Source organism: Xiphias gladius, chromosome 16 (genome assembly GCF_016859285.1).
Source record: "Xiphias gladius isolate SHS-SW01 ecotype Sanya breed wild chromosome 16, ASM1685928v1, whole genome shotgun sequence".
Taxonomy (NCBI): Eukaryota; Metazoa; Chordata; class Actinopteri; order Istiophoriformes; family Xiphiidae; genus Xiphias; species Xiphias gladius.
The window spans coordinates 13,396,817-13,411,749 of NC_053415.1; the positions used below are offsets into that span (position 1 = coordinate 13,396,817).

Consider the following 14,933-nt stretch of genomic DNA (forward strand, 5'->3'; position numbering starts at 1 on the left):
GGGAAAATCCAAACATTGAAGAAGCAGCTATTAATTTTGTTATGGTGGATATTCAACAAAGGTCAAGTCATACTCCTATTATCACATCAAAGATGGTGGAAGCAGTGCTTCAAGTCTTTCCTGTTGCCATGCAGCCATGGAAAGGTTATCTGCCTTCATCACTGATGTGACCATATTGCAAGTTAATTTTATTTCAGCCAATAAACAGTGGAAGTGCATATGGCAAATGAGATCATGTGTGTACTCTCTTTCACACTCACTCAATCTGACACACACATGTGCACACACCCAAGAGGAATCTCTAGGTTACTCGTCTCGTGATTCACATTACCACACAAGACACACACTGCCTCACAGCTGACAACCATTGAGGGTGGTTTACTGTGGACATGAAACAACAGCGGGATGTTGGTTTGAAGAGTCAAACTCTCCCGCTGTTTTTGTGTGTGTGTGGGTGTTGGTTTTTTTGGGGTTTTCTTTTTAGTAGTTTCTGCTTTTACTTTAGGCAGTGCCACTGTGTTTGGCACAAGGAAGAGAGGTTCTAGCAGGTCAGACATGCAGCCAACCAGTTGTCAGTTTCATTTATCCTGCACCTTGTTGTTTATCACTCTTGCTGTGCAAGAGAATGATGCATGTTTGTGAAACCTTCGGTATAGATTATACAGGTGCTAGTAGATGTTAAAAAAGTATTGTTGGCAACTTCTGCCACAGGAGACAACAACACAAACACGGCCATGTTTGCATAATACCTTTTATGTGTTGGTGTGATTGTTTGATCCAGTCTTCATGGTGAGATCTTTTTAATGGGAAATGACAACAGTTAGTTATAGATTTTAACTATAACTAACAGTTGCCTTTTCTAAATCTATAGATTATAGATTAATGATAGTTTAGAACCATTTGGTGGGCCTCTCTTCCTTGTTTTTTTTTTTTTCACTCCCTCGTTCTGGCCTGACATCGAGGCTTAAGCCCTTGCCCTTATGTTACATGTCAGATTTACTTTTTTCTGCTAGGATCAAAAAGTATTCCCCCCTCCCCTTTTAAGAATGAGAAAATTTCCAGTCTCTCGCTTCAATGCCTGGTTGTTTGGTTATTTGCCTTGTGTCTGTGCATGTGTTTGTGTGTGTATGTAAGTGAAGTGCTCAAGTATCAGCCTCTTCCCTCAGCCAGTCAAGAGAATTTTTTAGTGTACCATCCCTTGTGCACAGTTCAGTCAGTCAAGTGCTCTTAAAAGTCGAGCTTTTACTGAGTGGCAGTCAGCTGTTTGGGTTTTATGTACTCCATTACCAACACAGATGTACTATTCACACTTACAAGTGGTTATGATTGACTGTACATATTTACATTACACTTATATTTTTACTGGATAATTTGAGAGTACACATAATGATGCAGATTTGTTAGTAGTGTGAGAGATATTATATGAATATGGGTTTGGTTTTTTTTGTTCGGTTTTTTTGCCTGGGAATTTCTCTTGACTACTGTCGTGTGGCTTCAATGTGGGATGATAATATTAGTAGCAATCAACCAAAGAAAAGCTTTTATGGATCCTTTGGCATGGAAATTCTTTTTTCGTCAAATCCATCGTAGTTTCTTTCCATTCCACGTCCTCATGGTGTGGTCTAAACAGAGTTGATCTTACTCTCCTGCCTCCCCTTGAGAACAAACAAACCACATGTAATAGAGTTGGGAATTTCCATTGTGAACTTTATATCTATCTTTGTTAGATCACTCGGGAAACTTTCAAATTAAAACAATAAGCAGACCAGTTATTTAAAAAATATTCTTAATATCTAAAAATATATTGTGAAGACCCAAGGAATAATATGCAGGTGGATTTCAAACTTAACTGTTTGTCATAAATTTGCAGCATAGCTCACTCCTACATTAGGCCTGCTTTCCTATCAGATGTAAAAAATGAATTAATTCAAACTAATTAAAGAGCCATACTTCCTGTATAGATTGCATTCAGCCTTGCAGTGGCTTGTGTGAATAATCCTTGACATGTGTGGATGCTGGCTGTTGATCTAACTGAATATGTAGATAGATTCCTGAAAGAGCCCCAGATTTCATGCTTTGGTTGGATTCTGGACAGCTAAAGATAATACAGAACCCAAAGCATGTCAGCGCTTTTAGAGATTAGGTGCACAATAGATTTTTGTCCAGTAAAATAGCCCTCCACGAACCCGACATGCTGAGTCTGAACGACAGCCCCTCATCAGTGTCTGCTATGTGGACAGCAGCAGTAGAGGGACAGAGCTTTTCCACTGTCTTTTGCTCCACATGTGGCCTTACTATTGAAGTCTTCCTGCAAGTTCCTTGCTAAAACAATGCCATCAATAAGCCTATCTGGCTGCAGAATTACCTAAACAAGGCACATAATTCCATGTTGAATATTGCAGAATGCTACTTACATTATCATGCATGGCAAAAACTCTCTCTTTACTGATGGTAAAAGGAGGAGTGGTACAGGAGTACATCCCAGTGGAGTATATGACATAATAAATATGCACCCCTGAAAATACTACTATAGCCTCTACAGTCATATAAACATGTCACGACCTAGAGTGACACTTAATGCAGGAGGGGAATTTTTGAGCCAGATGCCATACTTGTAAACAACTCTACAATCTTGATACATAATGATTGCTTAGGATGAGTGCATTATTAGATGTTTCTAGGGCAGTAACTAGTGATTATTTCAATTTTTGATTTATAAGTCGATTATTTTTTCTTTAATTGATTCTGTAGTCTATGAAATGTCAGTTTTAAAAGGGCCAACTTAAAACTGAATGTTTGGTCTGATCAACTGTCTTCACACTCAAAGATGTCCACTTACATGATGTAAAATACAGAGAATCAGCAAACCCTCCCAGAAGACAAAGTGGAACCACTATTTGTGTGCAATTTAAAGCAAATGACTCAGACAGTTAGTTCTGATTAAAGTGATTAATTTTCGGTCAATTTACTAATTTTTTAATCGATTTATTGTTTCAGCACAAGCTAAATGAGAACTTAGGTTATGTGTTTCTCAATTTAGACTTTTTAAAAGCTCAGATCGCTTGTTTGTGGGATCGAGTGTCACCCTAAAGTGGTATGTGAGTGCACTTCGTGGCTGAATTTAGTCAGAAGGTGAAGGCAATGTCAGGTTACATTCTAGTGACCATGAGGGTTATGCCTGATCCTGCACTACAACAGGAAACTGAAACGATCTTTTGGATTAGTCTGCCTCACCTGTTTCCATAAAAGTCTGCCAAGTAGCAGAAGATTCACTTCTTAAATGTCAAGGCATTTAAAAGACTGCAACAAAGTAAAATTTCCTCTGAAAAGGCAAGTTGTTGACATTGGAAATGAACAAATACAGTTCAAGCACATGGCATTTAAAATGGCATTTTATAGATCCCAAGCTTTGCATTTGGTTGTAGAGCTGTAAGGCAGATGTGGGCAGTGATATCAAAGCTTATTCTGTATCTTTTCTTTCTCTGTCAGTAACTTGATATAGTGACAACATCAAAGCTGTCAAACCTGTATCCATAAGGCAGTGGTGCACAGATTGATACAACTTAAATGAATAAGACATTTTAGTTAGTAGATCATCTCCAAGAAGCAAAAAATATCACAGAACTGCCAGCATTTTTTTCTGTAAGGTCTGAAGTGTTGATATTGGCTAAAGAATGACTTTAGCCACCTTACAAACCCATCCAACCTGTTAAAGCTTGGTCTCGTCTCAGGAAGAACCGATTTTCTGGCATCCATATTGCACTCTCCCCTGTATGCATCAGTGACTCTGAACAATGACAAGCCCTCTTGTTTTTGGATGGACATTCATTCCCAGGTGCTCACACATCTTTTAAGGTTTCCTGTTGTAGCTGAAATAAATCCAGAAGTACTGAAAGAATATAAGAATAATATATATATATATATATATATATAAGGTTTACAGAAGTATCTCTATGTGATATGATGAACATGATGGCATTCACATTTGAAGTCTGTAGCACCCTAAGGATATAAATTCTAGAAAATGCCTCAAATAAAACTATACGTACCTCTGCAGAGCTGCAAAGTCATACACCTCCTCAATGAATCATTACAGAGTACAACTAAGGGGGAATTTATTTTACTAACTTGTGGGGTGTGATTTATGTTTTCAATTAAATCCCCTTTGATAGATTATCCAGATGGTGCCATATAACAGAAAACCTACACTCCCCTCAGTAGGCAGTGACATTGCAGTAGGAGATTCACCTTTTTGGTATGAGTATGCCCCAGAAATTTCTGTTGCACTTTGCCAAAAAATTAAAAATCTTGGCTATCAAATACAATATATACTCACCTGAACGAAATCATTATTTTAAAAAGTCAGCTGGTGCTGGTTGACTGACCTAACATTTACTTAAGTAACTTAATTCCTTCTGTCTTTTCTGCATCATGGTTCAATGTATTTCCTGATGGTCACAAGGTACAGGAACTGATTTTACACATTTCACTTATTCCAGTGTTACTTTCCAAGGATTATTCTGAGTTGTCAGTTGTGTTATCATACATTTCATACATATCATACATACCTAACTTTACGCAAGTGCTCACTGTTAAATGGAGCAGGTAGTAATCACAGAATTATCCAACTATTACTTTACTGAGATTTGTATTTTAGTTCTGTCATCAGTGATACTGATTTTCTTTTCAATAACTTTAATAACAGGCACATCAGGTGTTTCAGTTGATACAAAGATATTGCCCCATTCATGCAAACTGCTAACACACACTTAAAAGACACTACAGGCTTCCTCATGCTTCCATGTTTTTCGGGTTCATAGCGTATGCGCCCTAGAGTCCTTCTCCATCCGAACTGTTGAGAGCATGCGTGTCCGAGACTTTGGCTGCCTGACCCAACTGACTTCCTTTTGGCTCCCTGCACACATGAATGGGATAAAATAACTTAATCATGTGGCTCTTCTAAACTTTCCAGATGTTTTTGGACTGAATGGATTAGAAAAATGTGTTCATCATTTTAGAGTGGCTCCTTTTCCAATGATTGCGTATGTGAAAAATGTTGTTTGGGTCAGTGTGCGTCACATAATTAATCTGGAAATTGCAGTGCCCCGTGTGGCCTCTACGCCCAAATTGCTTCACAGCCGGGCTCTGTCCCCGGGGCTTGAGTTCAACAGTAACATGTTAGCTTTTGATTGTTTACTGTAAAAGATGGTTCACAATACCGATAAAAGCTCTTTATTTTTACTCTCATTGCCTCTTTTGCTGTGTTATTCACAGTAACTTGCATGAAACATCTCACATTTTTACTACTCACCACAGGGTAATTCCAAAATAATCAATACTCAGAACAAATCTATTCATCCTTTTTCATTCTTTACATTTTTCTTTATTTTGGTTTCACTCTTCAAGTGGATGTTAAGGCAGAGCTCAGATTAAGATAATACTAGGACACCTCCTGAAGGGACTTGTCCAGTCTGAGGTGTATAGATGTATGGATTAGGTTTTCTCTTAGGACCTCCGGAGATCACTTTCCAACCTGCAGGCCAAACCAGAGGATGCCAAAAGAAATGGTAAATATCATGTTGTAGTTCATGTTATTTCAGTCATCTTAACTGCTTAAAAATATGTTGTTAGCACTGGGGCAATTATATTGTGAGCCACTAAATGGTCACTCCGGGGGTAGGGCTTGCTTTAAAGAAATTCCAGACCAAAAGCAAGAATTTTTGCCAGAGAATGCTAAAATAAATGTTGCATTTTTTCTACTTTTGAGTTTAAGTTATTGTTTAATTACAGAAACCCTCACCATTGTAGTGTTAGCAATAATTCAGGACAGGTATTCCTGAGACTGATTTTTAGTCATCTCCAAAAGGCCTTGAAATGTGCTTATTAACAGTACCGCAATTTATTAATGTCCTGGCTTTTTTCATTCAGGGCTTTGCTTCATGTCGATCACTAGGTCCCTGTCTAAAACTGTGTTGGTGCAGTTATCAGTAGCAGTAGCACTCAAAATTTGAATGGTTAGCAGTATGTTGTTTTATGACCACTGTCTTTCCACTCGGACGCCCTGAGCACTGAGTAGGCAGTGCCCATGCAAATCAGAGGAACAACTTTGTAACTAACAGTGTGTCAGTATAAACTGATTATATTCTGCTAAAGCAGAAAAGCTATATGATTTCCAGAACATAGCACCGGTCACCATCAAAGATGCATTTTCCAGCTCATTCAGATCATTCATAATTGAACTGAACATATAAATCTAGGGGAATAAAAGTTCTAGATTGCCTAGACTGTTGTGTTGGCTCCTAGAGTTCATCCTCGTTCACCATCAGTCATAACTGTATGGATACAATAGTGTATCTGTTATCGGTTACCTTTTATACATGGTTAAGCGCTTGCAAACACGAGAACTACAAAGATTGCTTATGCGTTTCAGTCAGACTGCAGATGTTTGGTTTTGGTTTACATGAAATGTTGGACAGGCAACATGCTAACAGGAATAATAGAGGGACAGAGGAGTTGGTGTTATGATAACATAGCATGTTGTTTTTTAAAACTATAATTGGTTTAGATAGAAGTCAGTTCAATGTGTAACGCTGTTCTGTTATATTGTGTTGTGACATTAAGATGTTTGTGGTTTCAACTAACTTTTGTTGTTATAGTGTTACGAAAATAAAAATTACTTAATCTCTTGCTGTAATCAGTTTCAATAAAAAGTGCAGAGTGATGTTAGTTATTCACATCAGAGACACCTTACATTGTGGAGCCAGGACGCTGCCAATACCAGGACCCTTGTTATGCTAATTTTCCTTTTCAATTTTTGTCATTTGGATGATCTTGGTATTTCTTGGTCTTGGTACCTCTCTCTCAGAATCCCAAATGACATAAAATTGAACTATGATCATTTGATGACCATCCGATATGCTCAGCAGAGGGAAAATGATTGACACAGAAAATAGAGTGTGGAGTGTTGATCAAATTTGTAGCATAGATTAAACACATTTTGACTGAACTGTTAAATGAGGTAAGTTAATGACCATCCCAAGCCATTATCAAATTCTTTTTATTCAACGTTGACAATTAGCGTATGAAATCTTCTGCTACCTTCCTCTTGTGTTGCATCTGTTAAACAAGGAATGAGTTTGTATCGACTTCTCAGGAGATATAAACAGAATTACGCTGTAATTCTGCTGGGAAGCACTGCTGCTGTAGTTGTGTTTGCATTGTAACTGTATGCAGAAAGGCATTAGGGTGTTAAATGTATTCTAACAGTGTGTGACAGGATGAAGCACGTCGGTCTAGCACAAACCCTGATTCTATTTAAGGGATTTACATCCAATCAGAATAATTTATGTCCCGTCCTGTCACAACGTATTACTGGTGATGACATGTTGGAAACAGCTGATGAGCCTTTGAGCCTCTCCGCTCTCCATTAGTTGATGTATTGTTGTGAGGAAATGATTTTGAGGTTGAAAGATCACTGAGGGAAGTTGTTCTCGGAAAGTTAGTCTTGTGTTTTTACTGCTGCGCAGTGCAAACGTGGATTATTTGGTCTGCAGTCATCTTCCCCGTGCCCTCTTTGAGTAAACATTGCAAGATAAACAGCAGCTCAGAGAGTTTGGATGTGGTGTCGGGCATTAGTCTGTGCGATTCTGAGTGTTAAGTAGACTTTTTAATGACTGTGTTTTCTGCCTTTTCATAGAGGCAAGCCCTGCCCTGTGGATACACATGCTCCGATAGGCCTCAGGATATTGCAACATTTGCCAGGGTGAGGTTGAAGGTGTGAGGCAGGCATGGGTGCAGCTTCTGAATCGTTTCTTTTCATGTCCACATTGTTGAGAAGTTGGAGGGGATGCTGTTGGACTGTTGTCTTGACTCCATAATGCCTAATACGTCTCACCTTCGTTAATCCTATATCAACCGAAGGACAGGTATGTGTCTGTTTAAGGGAGGGGACATCATTCTCTGCTTATTCAAGGTAATGATTAATAGAGTGATTGTGTGTGCATGTGAGGCTGTTTTTTGGGAAAAGGAGACATTCCTTTGCAGTAGGGTGTGTCAATATGAGCAAAGCATTTTCAGCTGTTGAGAGCAGCAGAAAGTCAAACATCTAGGGATCTAATAATAACTTTTTGTGTTTTGCTGCTGGCAAGTTCATCATGTGGGACACTTACAGAGAATTTGTCATCTTTCTGAAATGAATTTTCCACGTGTGGCACCTACTAAGAAGTCACAGTATGTTAATACTTAGAGAAGTGTACTGTCTAAAGTTAAGGTTAATCGGTGACATGCAGTATCTATAGGACCATTTGTATATTGTTATACCCACATTCTGAAATCAGCTCAGAGCAATTACTTTGTCACGGCCTCAGTCAGCACTTCCTAACTATGTGTTTAGCCTAACTGTGTGTAGCGTAGGGGATTTCAGAAAATGTTTCAGAATTCAATGACTTGCTATAAATTATAATGTTGCTGTTGTGAATGGTTTTTTGAGCTGATGCAAAGATGTTATTGTACCTCTATTTATTGAGACTGAAATATGTTATTGTTCGTCCTAGTGAATTGTGATAAATTATAGTGGACTATGTTAGTTTTATTCAGGGAAGTATAGTCAATACAATGTTTGAAAGAAGCAATTAAGCATTTTGGGTCTTTTGGGACGTTGTAGCTGCTGAGAGATTAGTAATGGGACTGCATGTCTCTCAACAGACATTTCACATGCTCTATAATGCTGCTAGTTCACTCTAGATACGTTAAAAGCAATCATGTGCCACAGGGGCCCGAGGGCATGTCGGTTTTCATCAAAAATACACCACATGATTTCACTGAACAGTCCCTCGTGCGCAGGTTGAAGTTGGTTGCTCTCTTTAAGGTAGCCACAGTGAATCCAGCTGAGATATACAGTGCTGTGCGAAAGTTTTAGGCACTCGTGAAAAAAATGCTGTGACGTGAAAATGCTTTCAAAAATAATGCTATGGATAGTTTTTATTTATTAGTTAACTTCATACAAAGAGCAGTAAACAAAAAAAAAGAAAATCAAACCAGTGTTTTCTGTGACTACCCCCTTTGCCTTCAAAACAAAGGGGGTAGTCACTCTTGTACTCTTGTAGGTACACCTCTGCACAGAATTTCAAGGTACTTAGCAAGTAGGTTGTTCCAAGCTTCTTGGAGAATTTGCCACAGATCTTCTGTGGATTTATACTTCGACAGTGTCTTCTGTCTCTTCATGATGCCAGACTGCCTCGATGATGTTGAGATCAGGGCTCTTTGGGGGCCAGATTATCTGTTACAAGCAGGGCTGGGTATGGTTCAAAAATTTTTGATTCCGATACCAAATAGAGTATCACCGGTTCCTGAGAGAAACTCTATTTGATACCAATTTTACAAAATCTATTTAAAAAAAAAAAAACTTCATTAAACATTAGGGTACAATTCTATAGTTTTATTTTTAAGCTCCTTGGCATATTTACTAACTCAAAGCAGTTTTACAACATAAAAAATAAAGCCATTTACCTCAACTAGAAGTTGTCTGTTAACACAATATCAAAAAAAAAAAAATGTATAAAAGCCTGAATCAAAGTGGGAACCTTTAGATTACCAGACAACTGCTGTATCTCTGAACCACTGCCACTCCAACAAAAAATATTAGATTACAAAGGAATGAAATGTAAAAGATAAAATGAATCCATGAAATTAATTTTCAGTGCAAAACAAACAGTTGCAAGTCAGTGTCTAAATCTCACAGCTGCATACTTGAGAACTTTACATCATAAAGAGGCTTCATTCAGCAGTTCTTCCTCAGAAAAATCAACATGTCTGCTTTCTCGGTTAACAGACAAGCCTGCTATCATTAAATTTAGCAAACAACCATGTACAAGTTGGGCAAATTTTCCTGTTTGCTAACTGTTACCGGCTATAATCCCAGTCATAGCACCATCCTCATTAATCTCCAATGTGGGGGAATCCGTTGTTGGAGATTGTGAAGGAGGCTCTGTAATGTTAGGGTGGACTTGAATGTTGGGAGGAAGATGGCTGTGGTCCGTTCTTCTTGCAGTCAAACATGGAGAAACTTTCTGCTCTTAAATTTATTCCATCTATGTTCAAATGTTTCATCAAATTTGTTGAGTCGCTAGTCTTGGCAGCAATGTCCTTTTTGCACATAATGCATTGCGCACTATTGGCATCGAACCTGATAAAATGGAGCCACACTTATGATCTCTTAGGCATTTTTACACCTACCGTGCAAGTACACTGTAGTCAAGCCTCTCAAAATACAACAACACACACACATGTGAGATGGATACATCAATAGATGGATATACTTCATTGATCCCAGTTTGGGGAATTCTTGTGTTAAAGAAGCCGAGTAGAAAAGTAAACACAACTAAAAACAATGTAAAATAAAAATAGCTCAATTTACATAATAGAAAAATAAACACAATTTATAACAAAATAAAATAAAGTAGCTCAATTTACATAGTACAAAAATAAACACAAAGAATAAAAACATAAGGTAAATAAATATCTCAATATACATAGTGTGCAAGGTTGTGGAAACAGAGTGGAGTTTGGTTGAACCAGAAACTATAAGCTGAGAGTTCTCCGTCAGACAGAGGTGCGGAGTTGTGTTGTGTTATTGCCATGGGCAGGAGAGATTTCGGTCCTTGTGACAGCAGAGCTGAACCAGTCTGTTAGAAAAAGTGCTCCACTGCCTGTCCAGGGTGTTCAGGATTATTCATAATGGATAACAGTTTGTTCACTCTCTGCCACAACTTCAAAGATGTGTGGTTTGCTGCCAGTTACAGAGCCAGCCCTGTCTCTGGGCGTAGCGTAGTGTTTTTCCTGCATGCTTCCACGATGTGTTGTTGTGACGTTACTCTAGATAGCCAATCACCAGCATTATTAGATGTTGGTACAATCACGCTGCATGCTTATTGGCTCACTGGTGCTGATCAGATTTGCTCCTTAGGTATTGAAATTTGGTACCAAATGACAAGGCATTTTTCAATACTTGATAGTATCAAAGCAAATCGGTCACTGCCATAAAAGCATTAAAATTCGGCACCCAGCCATAGTTGCGGGACTCCTTGTTCTTCTAGTTGCTTCAGATGGTTCTTTATGACTCAGGCTGTATATTTGAGGTTGTTGTCATGCTGCAGAATGAATTTGGGAGTGATCAGATGCCTCCCTGATGGATAAAAATCTAAACAACTAAAATGTCTTAAACCTTACTGTACTGTATACACGAAGCATGTACTTTGAAAACTTCATGTTTGTTTCATTCATCCTGTGGGTGGATGAGTTGGAGGCACATAGTTTTAATGGGATTACATGTTTGATGCACTGTAACATTTATTAGATTACTGCACACAATGTAGCTCTTACAAGTAGATATTTCGTGATTTCACTCCATGGATTGCTAAGTTTGGTTCCATATATAGAACTCAAATTGAGTTTTAAGAAGATGGCAATTAACCTATTATGTTACCTTTCACCTTCTTCTGTTCAAAAAGAGGTGCTGTAGATAAGAGGAGATGTAACCTGTTGTAGGTTTACCTTAAGCAGGTCTCAGCTCTGTTTTTGCTGTAGATTTCGCGGCCCTTTTTATCTCAGCAAGTCGGAGTAATCAGTATTTGAACTGCTGCTTCTCCCAGACTGAAATTCAGGGTAATATATAATTATTTCTCAGCTCATATTCATTTGCCTGTGTTGAATGACTGTGACCTGGTGTCACTCAGCCTCCTGAAGACAAACCCTCCTCCCGCTGACTGACAGACAATGGGTCTTTTGACTCACTGGAACACTGCGTTTAGTTTATCTCCTCTTGAAGTGAAAGTGAGAAATTAAGAAATACATCAGTCAGTGCATTTACATACACTTAAATAACCTATTGTCTGTCAGATTTCTGCCGTAACATGTGATGTCATGTAAGCAATAAAGGATTCAGATGAAACAGTTAAACAAGCCTAGGTTTTTGCTGGAGAAACCTGATTTCTCAGCCCTGTGTGTCTTTTAAGCAGCTTTCCAGCAGTGTTTTTATAAGAGCACATGAAATGACTTCATGACAAACACTTCGGACAGGTAGTATCACTGTGACAGCAGTGCAGTGGCATGAAAGGAAAGAACAAAATAATCAAATCGAAAGTCAGACTAAAACAGAAACTGAAATTAAATTGAACTAATTTAACTGCAGGCTATTTGTAAATTCAGATACATGAACACAGTCAGGAAAACTGTGTGTTCTTCAGGCTTCAGAATGATAAGTCACTAATTCACTTCAATACAGTATGTAGTCTATGTAGTCCTGGCTCAAAATAGGCCCTATAAGAAGAGTGCTTACTGACCAGCTGCACGTAAACACAGAAGTTACAGTGATTATGTTATTTCAGAGCATGTAAACGTACAGTCTATTAGGTTTCCTCCTTTAACCTGATATCTCTCAATAACCTGGTTTCCTGTATGTATGTTAACATAGCCTGGGTGATGACTGATATTAGATATGCTGCTGTAGTGCTCCTTGGGGAAAGTGACACAAGGCACAGGTGGCTTTCAAATGGATCAGAGAATTTATGAATCAATGTCTGTAGGTGAAACGGATGCAAGAAGACAGTGTTTGAATCTGAGACAGTAAATCTGTCTCGATTCTCCTCAGCATCATTCCCTTTAAAACATATTCTATCATTCAGATTTTGCACTTAAGCAGAGCCTTCCAGATTTGTAAAAACTGTTGAACAGTTGCTTCCACTTCCTTTTCCTTCCTTTCACCTTGAGCTACATTTAGTTTGGGAGACAGAGAGTCATGGAAAGAGGGGTTGTGTAAGAAGCTCCAAGGAGTGGCTGGAGTCTGAGGTCAGTAGATCAGACCACGTGATCCAATGAGTCAGGGTGGGGTCAGACTAAGACTTTTCTCGGCAGACTTGGATTATAATACTTTAAAGAGGAGATTTAGGTTTGCCTAGAAACAGTGTCTTGTAGAAGAGATGTTTATAATTCCATGTTGAATAGTTAGACAAAGCTGTCACTGAAAGAAATATTGTTTAAGGCAAACAGATTTTGTTTTGTCATGTGGTGCTCTAAGATCTTGTTATATACAGTGTGTTTATTTTCTGCTTAGTCAAGGGAAATAACCATAACAGTAATAATTAGAGACTGGTTTGCCTCAGTTTAGTTCAGACCAGAATGAGGTCATCTTTACTCCGTGGGAACTTGCAGTATAGTCCTTAGGCATCAATAAAATGACAGCCTTGAAAGCTGCACAGTTTGGGCTCCCCTTTTTCGCTTCTCACCTACTTCTCAGCCTTCTGCTGGCTCCTCAGACTGTGGAAGGTCTTGAAATACTAAAGTTTTTAACTGCCAGAGAATTCGGTAAGGGTATTTTTCCCCTCAGCATCTAGAGGGAAACACAAAGAGAAATGTTGGAGAACCAGTCAGCCGTGTGACTGTGGCGACTGTGGTAGGTTGGCAGCAGCATCAGTGTCTTCACTCCTATTTCAGAGCTACTGAGAGCTAAGCAGATTGAAATCATTCTGGACCAGATATAATGGGGAATTTCAGAGGTAGGCCGAGATACACATCGCAATTTTTCTTTGGTTAATGGTGCCTTCGATTGGGTTTGCTTTCCTTTTTGTATGTTGTTTTTTCTGTGGCTCTATATCCTACAGAATGCTTAGTGTGCAGTTTCCTACAGGCAAGTTTAGACTGCAGAGAGATATTCACTTGGACTGATGTTAAACACAGATTTTGGTTATGGCGAGGATTTTTCCTTTTTGATAGGAGGCTGTATTGTATCAAATGAAACAGTGAAGGGTAAAGGTCTAGTATGATGAGGCCCATTTATACTTATAGTAGAGTGATTTAAATGACAATGACCATAATAGTGCCTTGCTTACATACATCTACACACCTCTCATTGTCCCTCTAATGTGAAGATTGTGAGAAAGAAAGCACAAAGAATTTTGTCCACCCAGCAACTACTGACAATTTTAAAATTTGTGCTCAGTCAGTCCTGTCTGTGTAATTCTCTTCTGTGTTTGGTAGGGAGGAGGAGTTCTGTCAGATTCAAACAGCTTTTCCCGTTTCCTGTTGCTGTGTTTTCTTGGAATAAAGTGCCATGTCCTTGATTCAAAGGCTGCAGTGGAGGTGGGAGGGAGGCAGGGCGATATGTTGCAACACTATGAATGGAGCAGGAAAAGAATATGGGAAACTGGCAGGGGGATACATGGAATATCCTGCGCTGACTAACATACTTGGTAGTAGTAAAATCTTATCTGTCATTAAACACCAGGGCTGGCACATGGCTTGGTTCAGCTCAGACACCTTGAAATGCTCATGCTGCCTTGATGACAGACTCCTAGAATGCCTCAGGGTTACATTTCGTTCAAATGACTAGGGGATCTCCCACATACCCCCCCCCCCACCTTTATGTTTTCACTGTAAATAACCAAGCCAGCTCTCACAAATTGGCTGTCTGTCTGAGCGAAAGATCTCTTTAATTGTATGAGTTGGTGAGAGCATTTACATGACGATATATGACCCTTTAACCCTTTAAAATGATGTCTGTCTGCACCAAATTGACTCATTCAGTAAAGCCGCTGTACTGTATATCAGGTCTTCCAGTCATCCTCTGGCTGCCATAATGGATGAAGAATACTAAAATAAACACCTTCATGGAGAAAGTAATAAGTTATAATGCTAGTGGCAGGGCTATTTTGTAAATTACCATATGGTTATCTCATGATGGTTTTAGCAGCGATATTCCACCACATATTCACAAGTGAAGACGTTGTTTTCTCATGACAACGTGCGTCATCTTGGCTGCGTTTTGTCTGGTTTAGTAAAGTAAATCATGTAGGCAAAATTAAACCAATCAGCCACAACATTGAAACTGGGAACTGGTTGTAATGTTGCGGCTGATCGATGTATATGTGTAGAAAAGAAGG

At 38.8% G+C, this 14,933-nt stretch overlaps 1 protein-coding gene across 7 annotated transcripts in view; it reads left to right on the top strand.

Annotated features, from left to right (window-relative positions):
• The window catches only part of pkp4 (plakophilin 4), an 82,577-nt gene that overhangs the window by 1,321 nt on the left and 66,323 nt on the right, over positions 1-14,933 (top strand). For 2 of the 7 annotated variants that reach the window (XM_040148174.1, XM_040148178.1), the window contains exon 1: positions 13,405-13,550. The exons of 1 other annotated variant lie outside the window; for it this stretch is intronic. In XM_040148174.1, coding sequence (XP_040004108.1) covers positions 13,535-13,550 — 16 coding nt within the window. In that variant the 5' untranslated portion in view covers positions 13,405-13,534. Of the gene's footprint in view, positions 1-7,852; positions 7,926-13,404; positions 13,551-14,933 lie in introns of those variants that run through there. 4 more of the 7 variants (XM_040148175.1, XM_040148179.1, XM_040148177.1 and 1 more) reach the window with 3 other exon arrangements.